The sequence below is a fragment of the Neolamprologus brichardi genome, chromosome 18 (assembly GCF_056152115.1).
Source record: "Neolamprologus brichardi isolate AB-2024 chromosome 18, ASM5615211v1, whole genome shotgun sequence".
In the NCBI taxonomy this organism is placed as follows: Eukaryota; Metazoa; Chordata; class Actinopteri; order Cichliformes; family Cichlidae; genus Neolamprologus; species Neolamprologus brichardi.
The window spans coordinates 25,929,945-25,949,727 of NC_142121.1; the positions used below are offsets into that span (position 1 = coordinate 25,929,945).

At 40.3% G+C, this 19,783-nt stretch overlaps 1 protein-coding gene across 4 annotated transcripts; it reads left to right on the plus strand.

Moving 5' to 3' along the window:
• The first annotated feature begins 8,808 nt into the window (after positions 1-8,808).
• Positions 8,809-19,650, plus strand: LOC102789192 (ceramide synthase 2-like). Of its 4 annotated transcripts, none has more exons than XM_087831498.1 (13): positions 8,809-9,013; positions 9,638-9,810; positions 10,573-10,690; positions 11,596-11,714; positions 11,907-11,964; positions 12,125-12,175; positions 13,186-13,278; positions 13,715-13,843; positions 14,413-14,522; positions 14,644-14,797; positions 15,078-15,180; positions 18,928-19,030; positions 19,513-19,650. In XM_087831498.1, the coding sequence occupies exons 2-13, from the start codon at positions 9,644-9,646 to the stop codon at positions 19,583-19,585; spliced, it is 1,278 nt and encodes a 425-aa protein (XP_087687624.1). In that variant the 5' UTR covers positions 8,809-9,013; positions 9,638-9,643; the 3' UTR covers positions 19,586-19,650. The 4 variants fall into 4 exon arrangements, with proteins under 4 accessions (XP_087687624.1, XP_087687625.1, XP_087687623.1 ...); XM_087831499.1 differs by having other exon boundaries at positions 8,809-8,984; XM_087831497.1 differs by lacking the exon at positions 8,809-9,013 and having other exon boundaries at positions 9,022-9,810.
• Positions 19,651-19,783: the final 133 nt, after the last annotated feature.

The window sequence follows — 19,783 nt, forward strand, 5'->3', positions numbered from 1 at the left end:
AAGGGCAGTCATTGGTGGGCGGAGAGGGAGGGAGGTGGGGCGGATCCGTGAAACTGAAGAGACCTTAAAGCCCTCAGAGAAAGCAGAGTTCAGTCTTGAATCTGTGCGTGCAGCGTGAGTGAGCACAGAGCTGTCCAAGGTGCTGAAGGGCTACTGCTGCATCGTCATCATCATCACCATCATTATTATTACACAGTCCTCACCTCAAGGTAAGTTCTAATCTCTTCTGATCGTCCTCCAGTTTGTGTTTTATGACAATGGTGACTGTGCTTGCTTCGTTAAACTTTTGTTTGTAGGAGTTATTGTGGTCCTGCATGCCTAACTTTTTAAATGGCAACGTCTGTGAGCTGTCAGAAACAGTAGGAGGTGTGATTTGTGAGTTCTTGTGTAACTTTATGACACCCTTTAAAACATGTTCAATCCTCTCTGTGCTACTTATATCAATAATGTTTTAAAGGAACTATTAAGAGGGGGGCACCTTAACACCTCACATGTGATTTTCATCTTGTGATATATTCTACAAAAACATATATAAAAATATATTTATGACATAGGAAGTTAATTCTTTCACTTCTCAACAATCCTGGAAAATTAGAACTTTTTAAACCACTGCAATGTTCATCTTACGTCTTTGATTTTGAAAATCTGTGAAGTGTTTAAAAGTTACAGCGAAGTAAGAAGTTTTAAAAGAAGTTACATTCAAAAAATCCTTCACTGAAATTCAGTTAAAAACTTCTAATTTCACTCTGTTTTATAATAAAAGAGTGGGAGAATTGCAATTTTTTAAATCCATTTAAATAATTTGTGTTTTAATATCCATTAAAATTTGTTACCTTTTAATGGAGAACAAAAAAATAATTGCATAGGAGGCCGAATATGAAGATGTTTTAGGGCTTTAATCATCTTAATGACACCAAACACAGGTTTAACAGCAATGTGCTCATTGCTGGGTGGAGACTGTATCCCCTTTTCACAGTTGGACAGTCCCACTTTAAGGATTTACTTTAGTTTTCAGACAATATCCGTTTCATTTGTAGAAGTCCTTGACATTTTCAAAGCTGCTGTCATAATCCAGAGCCCTAAATTGGAGGTATTACAGGTATTAAAGGCACGAGGAATGCCATATGTCACTCAGTGTGTCGTCAGATTTCACTGGCACAGCTGCTTAGTGCTTTCATCAATCTCTTCTTTTTTTTGCTTCATTGCTTTAGAAAAAAAAAAAGGCTTCAGATTTTATTACAAATCTGGAGCCCTGAACTGTCCACACCAGGCTTTCATTTCGCTGTTTTGCGTAAATCAGACGGTCAGGCAATAAAGTGTGATTTATGTGCTGTTTAGAAACCAAAGCAGGTCTCGCAATGAAGATCAGTGATCCATGAAATTGATGTGGCTTATTCTTTTATATTCTTTAAAGCTTTTGTGTTTGCTTTGATTCTCAGGGAAAATGAATTTTCCCCTGTGCTCTTGGATCTGTTGCTGTTTGTTTGTCATTATGACCTTGGCTAATCTGCAGGGCTGTGGAATGACCTAAAAACATAAAACATGACTTCTCTGGTCGCCTCTTTGAAACCCCAGACCTGCAACAGACCCACATATATGATAATCAGTGCTTTGTCTCACGCCTTGATTTAAATAAAGGTGGGGAAAGGATGCAAAGTGCAGAGTGATTCCAACTTCATGCATTTAGGAAACTGGTAAAGCTGAGCTCCAGAGAGCCATAACTTTGGTTGTGTTGCATAACTACTGGTTAAAGTGTATTTTGTCAGGGCAACTGCTCAAAAGGATTTAAGAGAAAGCAAATCTTTAACTTTTAAACCCAGTTAATCTTCTTTTGTGTTTACAGCCAGCTGCTAAAAATCAATCGAATCCTTAAAAAAATGGAAATGGTGAGAAACTGCTATCCCTGTTTTCATTATCAGCCTTTTTTCAAAGTGATTTCTGTCCTGCCGTGTAAACTTTATGTCCGCTCTATTGACTGCCGAGCCCGTCCTGCCTATTTAGCCTCTTTTCTTCTTCTTCTACACACGGCTATTCCGTGCTGTCCAGACCTGATGCAACCACAGGCCATTTGATAATTGATACTGAGGCAGGCACTTTCTTTCATTGTGTCCAAAGGTCCCCTATTAAACCTTTACTATGCCCTTAAGTCCCATCATTGGGTGAGCAAGAGCGCTATCAGCGTGTCTTTGTGAGGATCTGCGGGGTCTTAAGGAGGAAGAGGAAACCTCCTGGAATAGAATCTGCTGACGGGGGAATTCACCTATCGCAGGAAAATGTCTCTCCATTAAAGAAGCTGTGCAGGGTGTATCCATGCAAGAGTGCAGCAACTCCCTGAGGGTTTTCTCCATTTTTCTTTTTCTTTCCCCTCATCAGTGCCTGGTTTATTTATCTTCTACTAAGCTATATCTGAATTCAGGAGAGATTGTTTTTCTCACACAATTTTTTTTGTGCTTGCAGGAAAACCCCCCAAAATATTCACTTGGTGTCCAGAAACAAACAAATAAAATTGAACCCTGGTCGAATCCTGAATCAGTGGGTTTTCTCTACATCCAGGAAGTGCATACTGTAAATTTACTGAGGTTTTATTGCTTCTTTTTTCCTTTTAGGTATCCTGATGACTGAAACCCTAAACGAAAAAGCTCCTCGTGACTCCGGATGAAGAAATAGACACAAAAATACAAGCTTTGCTCAGTAACCAGGCCGACACAGTCAAAACAATTTGAATGCAAAAGAATTCTGTGAAGCAGCACGACACACATCATTTCCAGCCGGCAGGCACTTTGATTGATCCATGGGACATCTTCAGTCACTCAGCTGAGATTTATACTCACTTTGTAATTACAATAAAGGCTTCCAGAGAGCTGCTATTGGATGACGGTTAAAATTTTGACCAATAAACGGAGGATTACACAGAATAAATAAATCAGGGACCTCTACTTTTGTATTGTTTAGATCTCTTGAGAACAAATGAGTGTGTGTAGGAGAAATGAGTGCTATATAGGGATCATGCCAACACCAGCCAGTTCAGTCTAATTTGACCATGCTGAGCATGCCCCAGCTTGCCACACCATTTACCAGAGGACTGATTAATTTGCACTGCTAATTTGTGCTGTGTTATTTCTGTTGCCCTGGGGCTTGTGGAAAACGCTGCATTTGCGCTCAGCCAGCTGATAGCTGCCAGATTTCACTTCGCGAGCTTCCTCCATGTTTAGAAACTACGAACATTAACAAAGACGACCATGCGGAGCAGTGCCACTCCTCAGAGCTTCTGACTGCAAAGAAACAGTCATTTAGTTAAGCGATTTCAATCTCCAAAAACATTCCCTCACTTCCGAGATGAGCAACACAAACTACTGGCTCATGGACTATGATGTTTCTTCTCCAGCTCCGCCCGGGTATCCCCGGGGCCCCACCGTGCTGCAGCCCGTGCCGGGTCACCCAGAACAAGGATCAGCCCTGTGTTTTGTTGGCCTCCTCGTGCTGCTGCTGCTCTTCCTCGTGGTTCGTTGTGTCCGCATCATTTTAGATCCCTACAGCAGCATGCCATCGTCATCGTGGACGGACCACAAGGAAGGTCTCGACAGAGCACAGTTTGATTACGCCATTGTGTAACAGCGGAAGCGGCTAGGGATGAGAGAAATATCAAATGAAAAGCTCGGTTCCTGGTGTAAAAGGAAGCTCTCAGTCCTTATTGCATAACAATATGAAAGCACTGAACAGAAACTGTATGAGAACAAGCAGAAACACCAGAAGCCCTGTTTCCATTTTACTTTATAGACATTAATGTATTATCTGAGTGTGTTACGTACAGTGCTTTCAGTGACAGACGCTGCAGGAAGAGAAGGATCCATATCTCCGCATTTCTTCATGACTCGTGCTCATCATGTCATTTTATAATTCTATAATGTTTTTTTTACTTTTACAAATTCCAGAAAGCAGATCTCCGCAGGAGATGTCCTGATCAAATAAGAGAGAAACTAAATGAGTTTAGGATAGAGATGGAAATCATTTAGACACAACTGCACTCACTTGCAAGAGCTTTAGAAAAAAGGAGCATATGCTTTCTATGTTTATTAGGTAAAATGCTGGATTAGTTTAATTGAAAAGATCAGGAAAGAAGGTCTGAGTTTGCTTGAAACTGTAAACTTGATTTTTTCTAAATCAGCTTTGACTCATGCTGGATATTTGGTGGCTTTTGTGCCACTGCTCTGATGACCCTCAGGTAAAGTTCTTGACCAGTTAACCAAAGCACCTGTTTTTAAAGATGTCATTTAGATTTCCTTCTGAAATTAAGCTTTAGCTTCTATTTATATCTTTTTCTTTTCAAATTCACTTTGTCCTAAATTCAATGTCTATAAAAGCCACATTTATAATGAATAAACATCACAAAATTTTCTTTGGGGTTTTGCTGTTTGACGTCACCATCCCTTTAAAAGGCTTATGAGGCTCACAGCTCTGACTGAATGTGTGTCATATAAAGTTCTGATTATGAAATGCAAGTGCACCAATGTCCTCCCGCTAATCCTTTTTGCCTTTAGGCCCCGTCCACTGAAACACCAGCCAAATCTGTTCAACAGTACCTGTAAAAATAGATCTATTTCATACTAATACTGCTCCTTTGGCCTCTTGTTTTATATTGTTTCTGTCCGTGTTATACTGTAAAGCCCTTTGAAACGTGGCTCTGAAAGACTTTATAAATAATGGCTAGTATTGATATTTCATTGATTTTTCTGTTTCCATAATGATTAAAGACTGAAATATCAAACTGCTGTTTGTGATCAAACTTACTGGACGTGCACACTCGCTTGTTAAAAAAAGAAGAAGAAAGAATGATAGTGGAATTCATTTTTTAAAATGAAATAAAAGCTTTCGTCTTGCCCCGCTTTTAGAAACACTAATTCATTTACAGATCTGCAAACTGCACTTAACTACATGCACACAAATCCATGTCAGCTACTAACTCATACACATGAACCTTTCCTGTGCAAAGGCTGTCCTTGTTGCTGTGCTAAAATCGATAGCAGGAAGATTGAGTGCGAGAGACATCAATCGAATAATCAGTTAGGGGCTTGCAAAGAGATACACAGAGTTAATTCACAAGGGTGGAACCTAATCGTACCAGATGAACCTCCGAATGAAATGTTTTTGCAGTGGCGTTCTTTCTAAGTTTCTAAACAAACCACTTTTGATCTGCTTGCACAGTAACGTAGCTCTGACATGTATGACAGGAGATGTAGTTCAGTTGAAAACTCTTACTTTGAAATGATCAAAATGACATCATCACTCAGTAGAAACACTGTATGCTCACATGCCTAATACAGCTCTCCGTCCTGCTAACATAATTAACAACCAGTCAAATACACATGTGCATATCTTTATATGTCATGTTCTTCTTATGCAACAGCTAGAAACTGATCATGTAATGTGTATAAAATTTAAAATAAACCGCCTTCTTGTATTGTGGCTATAACAAAGAGTTTTAGGATATTCGGTGTGTGATTTGGTTACAGGGAGACGGCTGGACTTGTGATGAAAATTAGTAGTATTCCTTCCCATGGATTAAAAAGACTCCATTTCAGTTGAGGTGGAATCATTGTTAAAAGTATTTCCTGAAGGCAATGCCATTAATTTCCCAGAGGTTTCCTTTTACTTCCAACTTTCCCCTTCCTGTCAGATTTTCTGCTTCAGTTTCTGACCTCTCCTGGTTACTTGGAGAACAACAATCTATGTTCAAACAGCTTTGCAGCACCAAGGAAGCACACAAACAAACACACACACACACACTTTGGATAAAATGGATAATAAGAAACGTGTAACTTTCAGGAACACCACATGGTCATCTACAATCCTTTATTCAGAAGGAAAAATTATAGACTCTCTCTGTGGACTTCTTTATGCCCGTGCTCTCTTCAAAGAATATAGAAAATCTGTATAGTACTTTATTGATAAAAAAGCAGCACTAATCTAGGGTTTGTCGTCCTCTGGTCCACCACTTTGAGTGAGCATTAGATGAACTGCTGACAACAAGGGTGTCTAGAGGATTAATCCTAATGACTACTGTGATCCCCAGGGAGGCACAGTGGAGTGCTGGTTAACACTGTTGCCTCACAGCGACAAGGTCCTGGGTTTGAAACTATAGGATAGCTGGAGCCTTTTGCTGTGGAGTTTGTATGTCCTCTCTGGGCACTCTGGCTTCCTCCCAGCATGTTAGGTTAACTGGTGACCTGTCAAGGGTCTACCTTGCCTCTTGTTCTATGACAGTTCAATTCATCGGCAGCCATCACCTCAGAGCACTTTATATTGTAAGGTGAAGAACCTACAATACAACAATGGGAACTGCTGGAGTCGTCATAAAATTCGGTCCCGTGTCTTTTGGAGAGTGAAAAAGTTGGAAACATTGGAAACATATTAAACTAAGATGCTACTGCATATATGATCTCGTCCAGTGCTTTTTAGCTTTTAGTTCAAAGTACCACTGAGCCAAATCCAGAGAACAGAGCTGAGATGTACAGCTGGAATCTCCCTGAACTGAACTGCTCACAGCATTTTATTAGTCAATATAGCTGCCTTAATTACTCAGTGGGGAACTTGTTAGAGATTTAGCACAAAGAGTGCAGTCAGACTTCTCTAACCTGACCAAAACAGTCCAGCGCAGTCCAACAGATGGTTGGAAACACTGTATAACAACCCCGACCTCATTAGTGTCGAACTGAGCTCGACAGATTTTGCTTCACTGAGTTCTGACAATTTACTTCCTTGCCAACACAAAAAAGGCATTCAGTTCCCTTCACCGTCTCACAGACTGTCTGCCGAAAAACACATGTGCACATGCACACAAACATGCAAATACGTCTGGATCACACACACAAAACATTGCCTCAAATCTGGCTCAGGTGATATGACTGACTCTCATTTTAATATATTTCACGTCTGACCTTTTAGCAGCTGTCCTTTTTTCCAGCTCAAGAACATACCAACTAAATGCAGATCAGATCAAACCTTCCTGAATATGCAAACATGAAATGCACAGAAAAACACACCTGCGCGTACCAGGATTCCCACTGATTTACATTCATTTCTTTGTTTGACAGTTGACACCTAAAGCTTAACTTTTAAATATTTACATAATGGAAATATTTGAACTCCTAAAAAGGGTGAATTAGGTCTTTGGAGTGCAGCTCCACAAAGAGATATTACTAATATTGCATTAACACGAGTAACACAAGTACACTGGTGTTATACATACACTCATACACTTCAGTGAAGGACAGCCCACACCCAGCCACATGCAAATCATAGTAATTTGTCTGCTGCACATGTACACAAACTCTCCCCTTACTGCCAGAACACAAGTCATTTAAACACCTTTTACCTGTATGTGACCGAATATTGCACCTATATGCCTGAGGCGTGACGCACACAATTCTAGTGTGTCATGCACAAGCTTATTGCCAAACAGCTCCCCGGCTGAGCTGTTTGGCAATAAAGATCGGCACATTTGCATAACAGTGCTGATGTTATCTGCTAATCTTGGGACATGAGGAGTGTTGTCTGCAGTGCTTGAATGTGGAGGACCACAGTGTGAGGAGGACCACAGTGTGGCTTTGGAAGAAGTGAACCATAAAGTTGTCCTGAGTTTTCTTAAGGGTAAAAGTTCAAAAGGTTTGCCTGCCAGCCTGTGCAGAGAGGTGTGCTTACCTTCGAAGCTCGTTGCTATGGGTTTCTGGAGCTGCTTTCCCAGAGAGAGCAGGTGACCCGGGAGAAGTCTGCCATGAGAATAATCTACTAAGGAGTAGAGGGAAATGTAATCAGGCATGTTTCCCATCCATGATATTCAATCAAGGATTTAATCAAACAGTTTTTACAGTAAAACAAAGTGTAATGAGATGGAATAGATCACAGCTTTTGTGCCATGGTTGCCCCAGTTTGTGTTATTTATATAATGGTTATATAGTGGAACATCATGACAGGTTAACAACTATAAGGCCTGATATGTTAAAGACCATGCACACTGAAAATAGGCCTATCCCTGCTTTCCCAGCTATTAACCACTTATCCTTCTGCTTAAATTGTAGCAAGCATTCAGCAATAGTCTGCCCACCCACTATAACCTAAAAGGTAACCACAGAGCCCACTTCACACTGTGAATCATTCCCCCTGAGCCGGAGACGCCCCTGGTGCGTCAGTCCCCCCACAGCTATCAATCATTCAGACAGACAGAGCAGACCGGAAGTCTTCACAATAAAGGTTCACTGCTACATTTTTGAACCTACCACGACCTGACTGTATTTGGCTGTATACAGGTCAAAAAGCAAGAGGTGTTAATAGAATATGCTTACATTAATTAAAAATGATATTTAAAATAAATAAATAAATAAATTATACATTTTATTTGAAAGCGTCTTTCAAAACACTCAAGGCATTGTAGACAGCAGAATAATAATATAATAATATATAATATAGCTTCTATTTATATCTTTATATAATATAATATAAAATATAATAATAATAAAAGCTACATAAAAGCAAACAGTTTACACAATCATAAAAGCATAAGACATAAAACAAATTTAAAATAGTAGAGTGAAGAGGTTACGTGCGATAAGCTAGTTAGCTAGCAAGTAAGTTTTCAGTTTGGACTTAAAGAGAGAGAAGGAAGTGATATTTCTTTATTTACTCTGTATTTATATAAATTTATCGGGGGGAAACTAAAGCTAAGTAAATAAACTACTAAAAGCTACAACATACTCTTTCGAGGGCTTTTACTTTTGAAGGTTGTCCCACAGCTTCCTTTCCCGCTTCATTTTTTTTTAAAACCCCGTCTGACTTAACAACCGTTGCAGATCGATGATGACCGAGCGGCTCGGATCTGCTGTCGTCTTCAGGACACAGGAGCACCACGGCGCATCGTCAGCCACGCAGGGCTCAGCCTGAAATCTCGGTTTAAGCTGGATTTTCTTTCAGATTCCTGCCTCATTAATTCGGTTTGTAATTCACACGGAGGTCCTGGTCGGTAGGTTTCTGCTCTGGATCCCGTTTCTTTCGGCGGTCTCATTGCAGCTTACTGCGTTTATCCATGGAAACAACCAACTGAAGTGCAGTCGGCTATTTCTCTGCACTTTGTTTAAAAGAGATCGTTATTCACCTGACCCGTGCTTTATGGTTGTTAGGATCATTAATTCTGATCTTGTAGGACAGGAATTTTCTTATTGTGGGACATTTTTATTTATTTAAGAGTTATTATTATTGTTGATTTTTGACAACATATTGTAGTTGAGGTGACAGATGTAGGATCATAGGATGCTTAGGATGCACCAACATAGTGCTCTTCTTGTTGTAGCTGCTGTCTCTCTCACGTGACACCTCACCTGCTGTTATACCTGGATGAATTCATGTTTGTTTGCGCTCAAGCTTAACTGTGTGGAAACCTCTAATGTGTACTGTACATATCATAATTGGTTTGTGCATTTGTGTCTATGTGTGTGTGTTGTATATTGTATATTATTCGCCCTTCAGATTAGATGCCAAACTTAATTTCACAGTTTGAGTTATACACCTTTAAATGACAGTAAATCTAATCTATTCTTATTTTGTTCTGTCCACCATGTTCTCTTATTCTTCTTCACCTGTGCATCAGAAAAAAATGGAGATGCTGCCTGATTTATGGAAGGAGGACTACTGGCTTCCTCCTGGTGTGACCTGGAGAGACATGGAGCAAATGGGGGACTCCAACCGCCCCAGACCCCTGGACCTTCTCATCGCTCTGCCCCTCGCCCTCGGCTTCGTAGCCCTCCGCTACATGTTTGAAAGGTAGCACATAAGCCTTCTTTGTTTTGAAATGGGTGAGTGAGTGTTTGAGATAGTGAAGGGTCTGCAGCAGAGCACACAAACATTTCACTCCACTGAAGCTGAAATAGCACTTACAAGTCTTTTCGAAAATACAGCAATCAAATGAGGTCGTTGTCACCACTGGGGAAAAAAGTAGTCGCACCGCATTTGCTGCCTATAGCCAAGCATTCACGGTATCAATAGAGAGGACTTTGTAAGAGGATCCGAGCTGTGGGACAGTGAGCAGGTGTTTTTGTGTTTTTGGTGAGTGGAGCTGGCATTGTTAGCATGGGGGGGAGAAAGACACTGGAAACTAGAGAGGAAGATAAACAGAAATGAAATGAGGGAGAAAATTAGAGATGTTCAAACCTAAATGAAGGTAATTTAACATATTAGTTGTGAGCAAACAAGCAGAAGACGCGTCAAGAGACTCAAATTGCTTGTTAATCATACTTAAGATGTCATGTGATTGTCAAATGATCTCATGTTCCTGGAGTGGAAAAAAAAATCATGCATGGCTATGATTAACTAATAAAAGCAGCCTTGTTTGCAGGTTTGTAACAATGCTTTAACCTAATGTTTTTTAACTGTTGTGTTGCTAAGTGAGTGGTAATACAATGCATTCATATGTAAGCGCAGTCACACGCTGCTCACCCAGCGCTCTATTTACAGCTAAACAGTGACTGCTACCCCGAGTATCCCCCGTCCTCTTTTTAAGATACCTTTTGTTCTCTCTGCCCTCAGGTTTGTTGCCCCACCCATGGCCAGGTGTCTTGGGGTGAAGAATAGATTTCAAGTGACCGCTGCACCATCGCCGAATCTGGAGTCGTTTTACATCCAGAACAGGAGAGAGCCGACACAGGTGAGCCTGAGCAGGCCTCTGCACGCATGCAAACATGTGGCTTAGTCTTTGAATTCGTATTTTTTTTAAATCAGGTGTTTTTCAAATGATTAAACTGGCGTGTTTTCATTTGAAAGTTAAATTTGTGTGTAAAGGCACTTTGTTTTCCCTTTCCCCCACAGCATTAAACACACAACCCCACAAGGTCATCTTGTGACCTTTCACAGGCTTCTGGCTAAATAGAAATGAGTCCAGCAGACATTTGCTTTCGCTCTAAAGACTGAAAAATATGAAGGGTCAGCTTAATGACTTATTGGCTGAAAACTGACAAAAAGCCTCATAACTTAGAAACTATGATTCAAGTGTGGTTTGTTCTTTTAACATATGGACAAAGACTTGAAATATCAGGTCACATTTGACCTCTGACCCCTGTAGATTGATCTGAAGGTCAACATGTTAATAATGCTATATAGAGCTATTTAAAACTATGCTTCTCTCTGCCATTGTTTCCACTGTAGGCATATAAAGAATGATATGTAAATATCACATTATTTTTTATGACTTTGTTATGTACAATATAGTAACAGGTTATAACTTTTAAAATACTGTTTAGATACATATAGAAAGTTTCTGACTAAGTTTATTTTGTTTTTGGAAAGCAAAATGAACATGTGATCAAGATTATTTAAACAAATTTCACTAAACAATGAAATGAATGCTACATATGTAAACATTAATAAGAAATAATAAAATAAATATAGTCAAAAATGATGTCAAATATATTCAAATGGGTTTGAACAGGAGAAATAAATCGAAGCCTGCACTACAAACTTCTTAAAGTACTTTTTAAAAGAACAGTACGAACACGTTGCATTCGAGCTTCGCTTGCTCCACCTCAACTCATTCTGTGCTGTGTTTTGTTCCAGAGTGAAATGGAAGGCTTGATGCTGTCGTGCCGCAAAACGCAGAGACAAATAGAGACGTGGTTCAAGCGTCGCAGGAGCCAAGACAAGGCGTCTAAAACCAAGAAGTTTGGTGAAGCTGCGTAAGTATTTCCCCTCCACGCCTCCGTCATTGTCCAGTTACTGATGAGTTCCTTCAATAGAAGATCCTCCACCACCCTCCACAATGACCGATCCTGGAAAAGCTCGCAAGAACTCTGACACTGTCCAAAACCTTTTTTTAAAGTGCTTTTTTTAAATGGCCAGAGTTTCTCATCTCAGTCGCTGTCTTTCAGTTGGAGGTTCTTCTTCTACCTCACAGCTTTTGTGGCTGGATTGTCCTGCCTGGTTGATGTGAGTGACAACATTTTATAGCAATGACATTTTACTCCTACTATTGATGCTAAAACAATAAGTAAGTGGAAACAAATTAATATAATCTGAAAGTTATTTCTGTCCTTTCATACGTTTCCACCTCTTCAGGTTTATTCTAAATTTTTCCCTGTCTGTACAGAAACCGTGGTTCTGGGACCTCAGGGAATGTTGGAGGCAGTATCCATTTCAGGTGACAACACTACATACACCACATGACTACTTTAGTAAAACAGAGTAGAACTCATTATTTATGTTGAAAGTGTAACCTGTGTACGGATTAGTAATCCAATTACACCTATTTTACAGAGGAGCTGTAAAACAAGCACAATACAGTAAATTCATGTACGGCATTCAAACTGCAGAGAGTTAACCAAGTTATTTATATAGTGCCAGGATGTCAGAAATTAAGTTAAAAAGTTAAATATGTTCATGTGTAACTTTGATTATATCCAGTTACTCAAGATGGGGTTAAATAAATCTAAACAAGCCAAGAATTAGAGGCCCTGATAATTAACAGCTTATTATAAAGAACCACACATTTACCCGGTTACTGATTTGGCTTGGTCGTTAACTTTGGCCATGAAACATCATTAGTTTGATATTTAATGCATCCTGGTTCTATATTTAGAAAATTAAACTATTTTATATTCATATTTACTGCTACTACTACTAATAATACATAATAAATTATGTGTATAAAAAGTCTATGATAAATACATTTACAAGTTTCTAAAAGTAAGCATATAAATCCCTAAAAATGGAAAGTAAAAGACACATCGTGCCACACATACGAGAAATTTCACACTCTGTAGGCATCCATTGTACTTTTGATACTCTTTAAAAAAATGCTATTTTGCAAATGACAATGAGGATAAATATACATATATGAAAAAATAAATAAAAATACCGTCATGGCTGAGAATAGTTTCAATCCATCTAATTGTAGTTTATAGGCAAAGAGTGATCCATTATACCGCCTAGTGGGACTAAAAACAAAATGAGTTGCTCAGATTCAAGGATAGCGACACGCTAGAATCATTCATGATAGTTTCCCTTCCTTTCTTAAACAGAAAAGCTTATAAATACATTTCAAATCCTCCAGGTGTTCCTGTGTAGGCTGCAGTGCTCCCTACTGTTCTGCCAGTATTTAAAGTCCAGGTATTTTATAAAAAAAATCATCTTTATATTTGTCCTCCTCAGCCCATGGAGAGAGCTCACTACTGGTACTACATGCTGGAGCTGGGATTTTATGGCTCTCTGCTCCTTCGGATCTCTGTGGATGTCAAGAGGAAGGTGGGGATGTTACACAACAGGCTGCGTTCAGCCCCGGCGACACGTAGCAAAGTGTTTATTTAAACAGAAGCGCTTGTGCATTGAACGGCCCGTTTTGTTACGCAAGCGTTGTATTGAAAGCAGCTGATTCATTGCATGCGCTGCCCTTTTAGATACACCAGAGTTTATATACAGATTGCTGCTGACTGAGTTGCGTGTTTCACACACTCGACCACAGAGTGCGTTGCCAGATTTCTTCCTGTCTCACACAGCAGATGCCCTTTACAGAAGTTAGCTGTTGGGATGATGTTGGTCTAACTGTGGTCACATTTCATGTTTCTCTCACTTCACTTCTGCTTTAATGAGAAACCTGACCAGCACATGGTTAATGAGTGACTGTCTTCTGTTGACATCTGATGGTTCTTTTGTTTTGCTCACTGCATGTTTGCCTTTGCAGGATTTTAAGGAACAGGTCGTCCACCACTTGGCTACCATCTTCCTGCTCAGTTTCTCCTATTGTGCCAACTACATTCGCATCGGCACCTTGGTCATGCTGCTCCATGACTCCTCTGACATCCTGCTAGAGGTAACCTGCAGATCCTTTTATTTATGCTCTAAAAGTAAAATAAAGGTCATTTACGGTCATTTTTTTTACATGTGCAGGAAAAAATGTCTTGGGAATCTTTAAAAATATAATATTCACTTTGGCCAGACGTCCTACATTAATGTAGAAAATTGAAAGAAATGAGAAAAACCGACTGTACAAACTACAATCAGAAGTTCAAACTGCACTTTAGGTTATTCTTAGAAAATATTTATCTAAGACCTCTGCAGTAGCCTGCAGGAAGCAGAAGGATCCTGTGATTGTGCCATGATAGCTAGCAGTGCTGACTGACCTTTGTTAACCTGTGCAGAAGACACAATTGTGAATAACATAAGGCTTCTAAACCTGAGCTGCTTGATGCTTTTTATTTTTGCACTGAAAATGAGAAAACAGTAGGGATTCTTAGTGTTCTGCTCTCTGCTTGACTTAAAGACTGAGCTGTTTTTCCCCAGTCTGAAAACATTTAGTTTGTTATTTTATTATCCATATCCTCACAGCACTATTGTTGGGATTTGCTATGTGACTTTATTGCACGGTTATTATTTCCGCAGCCTGCAAAGATGTTCAACTACGGCGCTGGCTGGGGGAGATCGTGTGACACCCTGTTTGTTATGTTCGCTGTGATCTTCCTCGTGACTCGGCTGGTGATTTTTCCCAGCAAGTAAGAGATAATTGTATCTCCTTTTTTTTGTCGTTAAATTGCTTGATAACTGTAAAAGAAGTGTGGATGAATTTGAACTCTCTCATCAGCAACTTGACTCTAGCTATTCGATTACTTACAGAATCATTCACACCACCCTGGTACTGTCCATGGAGGTGTTTGAGCCTTTTGCTGGCTACTACTTTTTTAACATCCTGCTGATGGTGCTGCAAGGTCTGCACATCTTCTGGGCCAAGTTGATCTTGCGCATGGTCTATAAGTTCCTGAAAGGCGAGGTGAGAAAGAGCAGTGAAGCTATAGTGCGTCACGAGATGTCTCTGACATGTTTTCAATTGTTTTGCAGTTCTATTTCTTACGTGATACCACTTGATGCAAACAAGCAAAGAGTCCAATTAAAAGGACGACAGGGAGCATCCAGAAAACTGAACCACAGTCAGCTTTATGTCCTCATTCACAGCCCTGTGGTCACAAGAAAATAAATCAGTGTCACTCACTCATTTGTTTTTGGACCTTCTTCGTAGTTTGTAGTGTGAAACCTTCTGTTTTCTTCCTCAGCTGGAAAAAGATGAACGCAGTGATGAAGAAAGTGAGGTTGAAGAGGAAGAGGAGGATAAAGAGGAGAACAAGGACCCAGGAGTTGACTGTTACTGGGAGAAAAGTAAAGACTCTCTTAACTCCAAACTGTCTATGCTCACCAACAGCTGTGTCCTTAACAACCTGGCCAACCACAGGTCGTCTGTGGTGGACAGAATGCGTAAAGCTCAGTAGAAACGTTCTCCGTCTGTTGTTTTCCTTTACTAATGTGAACTGGGTATGTTCAGTCAGAGCGGTGTCTGTGAGTCAGATGATGCTACTGTCCTTCACTTTTAACTGTGAGAAACTGAAGCAGAAAACATTCTCTTTAAAGCCGGCGTCATAAAACAGGTGTCATAGCGCCCTGCTACACACAGGAAGCACAATCCTGAGCTCAGCCTCAGTAACGCTGTACAATGATCCATAATGATTCACTGTCTTTAAAGAGGGACGGCAGCCTTCATTTGAAATGTTTTGTGCTTGCTAATGTCCACTGTAGCCTTCACTGCACACGGTTTTCTTTTTATTTATTAGGCTCACGAAGCAAACATTTAAAAGTACAACAGAGATTATTAACACGGACATAAACCAATATCAAAACAAAAGAGCAGGTTGATGTATGTTCATGCGTAGGTAGAAGTGCTCTTTAATTATTGTAAAATACTGTTACATTTAAATGCTGAAAATAAAATGATCATTTAGTCTTTCTACCTTTATTTCTTTTTTTTGTTTAAGATTTTGAAAACCACTTCAACCGGCTCCTCATATCGAAAGGAGCCAGTTGAGGTGGTTCGGGCATCTGACAAGGATGCCTCCTGGGCGCCTCCTGGGTGAGGTGTTCCAGGCCTGTCCCACCGGGAGGAAGCCCCGGGGCAGACCCAGGACACACTGGAGAGATTATATCTCTCGGCTGGCCTGGGAACGCCTTGGTGTTCCTCCGGACAAGCTGGAGGAGGTGGCTGGGGAGAGGAAGGTCTGGGCCTCTCTTCTTGGGCTGCTGCCTCCCTGACCCGGCCCCGGATAAGCGGAAGAAAATGGATGGAGGGATGGATTTTGAAAAATATTTCAGTATGTGATTCTGTAGAATTAAAGTGCTGTGCAAAAGTCTTCAGCCACCCAGGAAGATGGGATCGAGGTGCAGCCATTTAGTCAAAAGTGTTTACACAGAAGTGGAAAAAATTCATAGAAGGAAAAGGTTTATTGCTTGAAACCTCTTGAAGGGCATTCAAAGTTCTTCGTTGGATGTTCGCTGCCTTTTGTACTGTTCTCTGTGTAAAAAATCCCACACTGCTTGAATAATGTTGAGGCCCGGACTCTGGGGAGGACAGTCCATGATTCATAGTGTTTCATTGTGTGCCAGATGTATTTTTCTTAGATTCTATAAAAGAAATTGGAACAAATTATGTGTTTAAGTGGCAAAAAATACAATTAAAAACCATTTTGTTGGTAAGCTGTGTAGACACAACACTAGTTCATCCCAATGATCATAACAAAAAATCAAATCTCATACAGTCACTGATTCATCATTAGGTTAGGTGCCTTTTTAATGCTTTAATGATTTATAGAACAGTAATAAGAGTCTTAAATAAACACAAAAACTTTGAAAGATCTTCAGAAATCTTGGAGAACTGTTTGTGTTATTTTTCCAGGATCACTTTACACAAATAAGTAAGGGTGGCTAAAGAGTTCTGCACAGTACTGTAGTCTAAGGAGCGTCTGGACTTCTTTGAGTTGCTTGAAGACGTTTAACCTCTCATCCAAGAAGCTTCTTCAGTTCTAGGGTCAAATGGAGAGTCCCAGATTTAAGCCCTGTGGGAGTGTCCCCCCAAGAGAGACATGGACCCCCTAATGATCCTCTACCTAATTACACGAGCCAAGGTGTGAAGACGGGTGTAGGTCACAATCAACCAGGGTTTCGGGTGAGCTCATTGTGAAACCCAACCCCACCCAATCATGTGAGGTCAGATGACCCAGGATGAGAGTGGGCGTTAAGGTGTCTGGGAAGGGAACTGGATTATAGATGGCCGACAGTTGGTGTCGTAAACCACCGCCTCTGTTCGAAGATGGTCGCTCACAGTGGACAGAGATGGCTTCTTTCAAACTGTCCAAAATGTGAACATTGGCATCCTCGAAAGAGTGACCTTTGTCCTTTAGATGGAGAAGCACCGCCGAGTCTTGTCCTGTGGAGGTGGCTCTTCTATGTTGTGCCATGCGTTTATGAAGTGGCTGTTCGGTCTCTCCAATGTAGAGGTCTGGGCATTCTTCGCTGCACTGCACAGCATACACTACATTTTTGAGTTTGTGTTCAGGAATTTTGTCTTTGGGATGAACCAGTTTTTGGCTGAGTGTGTTGCTGGGTCTGAAGTACATTGGGATGCCGTGCTTGGAGAAGACTGAGTTTTTCCGAGCACCTTAGACTATGATGACCTGGATGACCGAGAACCTTCACAGACACAGTACTGTAGATTAAACAGTGTCACTATCACCGCTGTTGTGCATCGCCATCTGCTGGCAGCTTCTACAACCACACAAAGGAGATCCACAGACTTGAATTGCAAAAATGTTTAATGACCATAATATCACTTTTATGTGAAACCTCTCTCTCTTGTGAAGGAGTTTTTTTAAAAAAAATGCACACATAGTTAGAAATGTTCCAGCAGAAGAAGAGACAAAAAGCATTATGATCTGTGATGGAAGTCTTTCCATGATCCCTTTGTTTTGGAATAAAATCTCCGTAGCTCCTGATGGGTGGATAGAAAGATTCACTCTAGAAGTGATTCAGGCGAATACATCCATTCAGTGTGTTCACAAGAAAAAGCTCAACTTCTCTCTTTTATTGTTTCTCACGTGGGCTTAACAGTCAGTCGATGACTCATATTTTATTAATCAATAGTGTTTGACTTAATTCTTATATTATCAATGCTACTAAGAGCAGGACTTCTTCTTTTCTATTTAGTTTAAATCTATTCAAAATTAAATATATAGAATAAAGTTGAAGGAATTTCTGAAAAACAATATTTAACTGGACTAAATCATGAAACTTAATTGTCCTCGCTTTCCTCTCTTCCCCTTTTCTTCTATATTTGTTTTTTCAATAATTATTTCATTCTTATTTTACTTTCTAATTCTGAAGTATTTCTGTTAATTGATTTCGTGTGCGAATGAATGTGAGTGCGAATGGTTGTCTGTCCCTGTGTGTTGGCCCTGCGACAGACTGGTGACCTGTCCAGGGTGTACCCCGCCTCTCACCCTATGACAGCTGGGATAGGCTCCAGCGCCCCCCGCGACCCTGAAAAGGATAAGCGGAAGCGAATGGATGGATGGATGGATTTCATCATTCATCATAGCAAACACTTGCAGTTAATCTGCGACCTGTTAGTGAGTTTCATCCCAACCTTAGTTACTCATTCTGTGCAGCAGTGTCAGCAGGACAGATTAAAAACAAAGCACTGGATAAAACTTGTTCACAGCGCTCTGCTCACTGAGTTTCTGAGCGGCTGCTGAACAGAAAACTTTCTTCTCCTTAACTTCTGAAACGATCATTTTTGTCTGGGAATTGAACTCAGTGTGCAGTATTACTACATTCATCTTGCTTTATAACTGGATTGGTGTAACTAAGAAAGCTCTGTGCATGTAGTAGTACATGCCCACAGTAGCTGTAACCATTAAGTTACTGTCTTACGCTCTTTGCTGGGAAACAGCTTGAGGATGGACTCACCCTGTCAGAATATAACATCCAAAAAGGTGGATTTCACCACGATGGAAGAAAACTGCTGTTTGTTTAATGTTTTAAAGTTGCATTGATGGTTATATACCCATGTCTTTCTCTCAGATTCCAACCCTCACCTTGTCCTGCGTCTGAGAGGGGGCATCATTGAGCCATCACTGAAGCAGCTGGCTCAGAAGTACAACTGTGACAGGATAATCTGCCGCAAGTACGTATACAAAACCAGCACACACAAATATTAGACTGAACTCATTCTCAGAGAGGTGAGGGGATAATTCAAAAGATATAAAAATATCAAAATGTTTTGAGCGGATTGCTAAAAACTGATTCCACTTGATTTCATCTTTTTGCAGGGTGCATAGGAAAGGTCTGAAGAAGTAAAAACTTTAGTTGCTCCTTATGCACATGAGGTTTGATTTTAGGAAAAAATGCGTTATTAGCAAGGCTAAATAATTACTGAGTGGCTGATTAAATAATTTTCCTCTTTCAAAGAGCAGTTGGCAGAATCAAATTCAGTGGCACATTTTAGGTTGACTGGGAGTAAGCTCTCCCAGAGCTTTGGCTCCAAGTTGAGTGTTAGCAGATACATATCACAGCCCTCAGTAAAGCAGCGAGCTACAGATTCCAGAAACAGTGAGTGAGGTCATCACTTCATCTCACTAATCTAAACATTTCTGTCATCCGTCTTAGGTGCTATGCTCGTCTGCATCCACGTGCCATCAAGTGTGGACACACCCGCACCATCAGACGGAGGATTCTGTAATCAGTGTGGGCCACTGATTACTGAGCCGTTAAAAATGTTCCATCAGATTGAATAAAACTTTTAATACTGAAGAAAACTTTTTTTCACCTCTTATTTTGAAATGTATTAAACATCAAAACTGAAGAAAACGTGATCGTAACACATTTAGTGCCATATTTAGATTTTTTCCAAAGTTCAGCTTAATCAGGGTGTGAATAT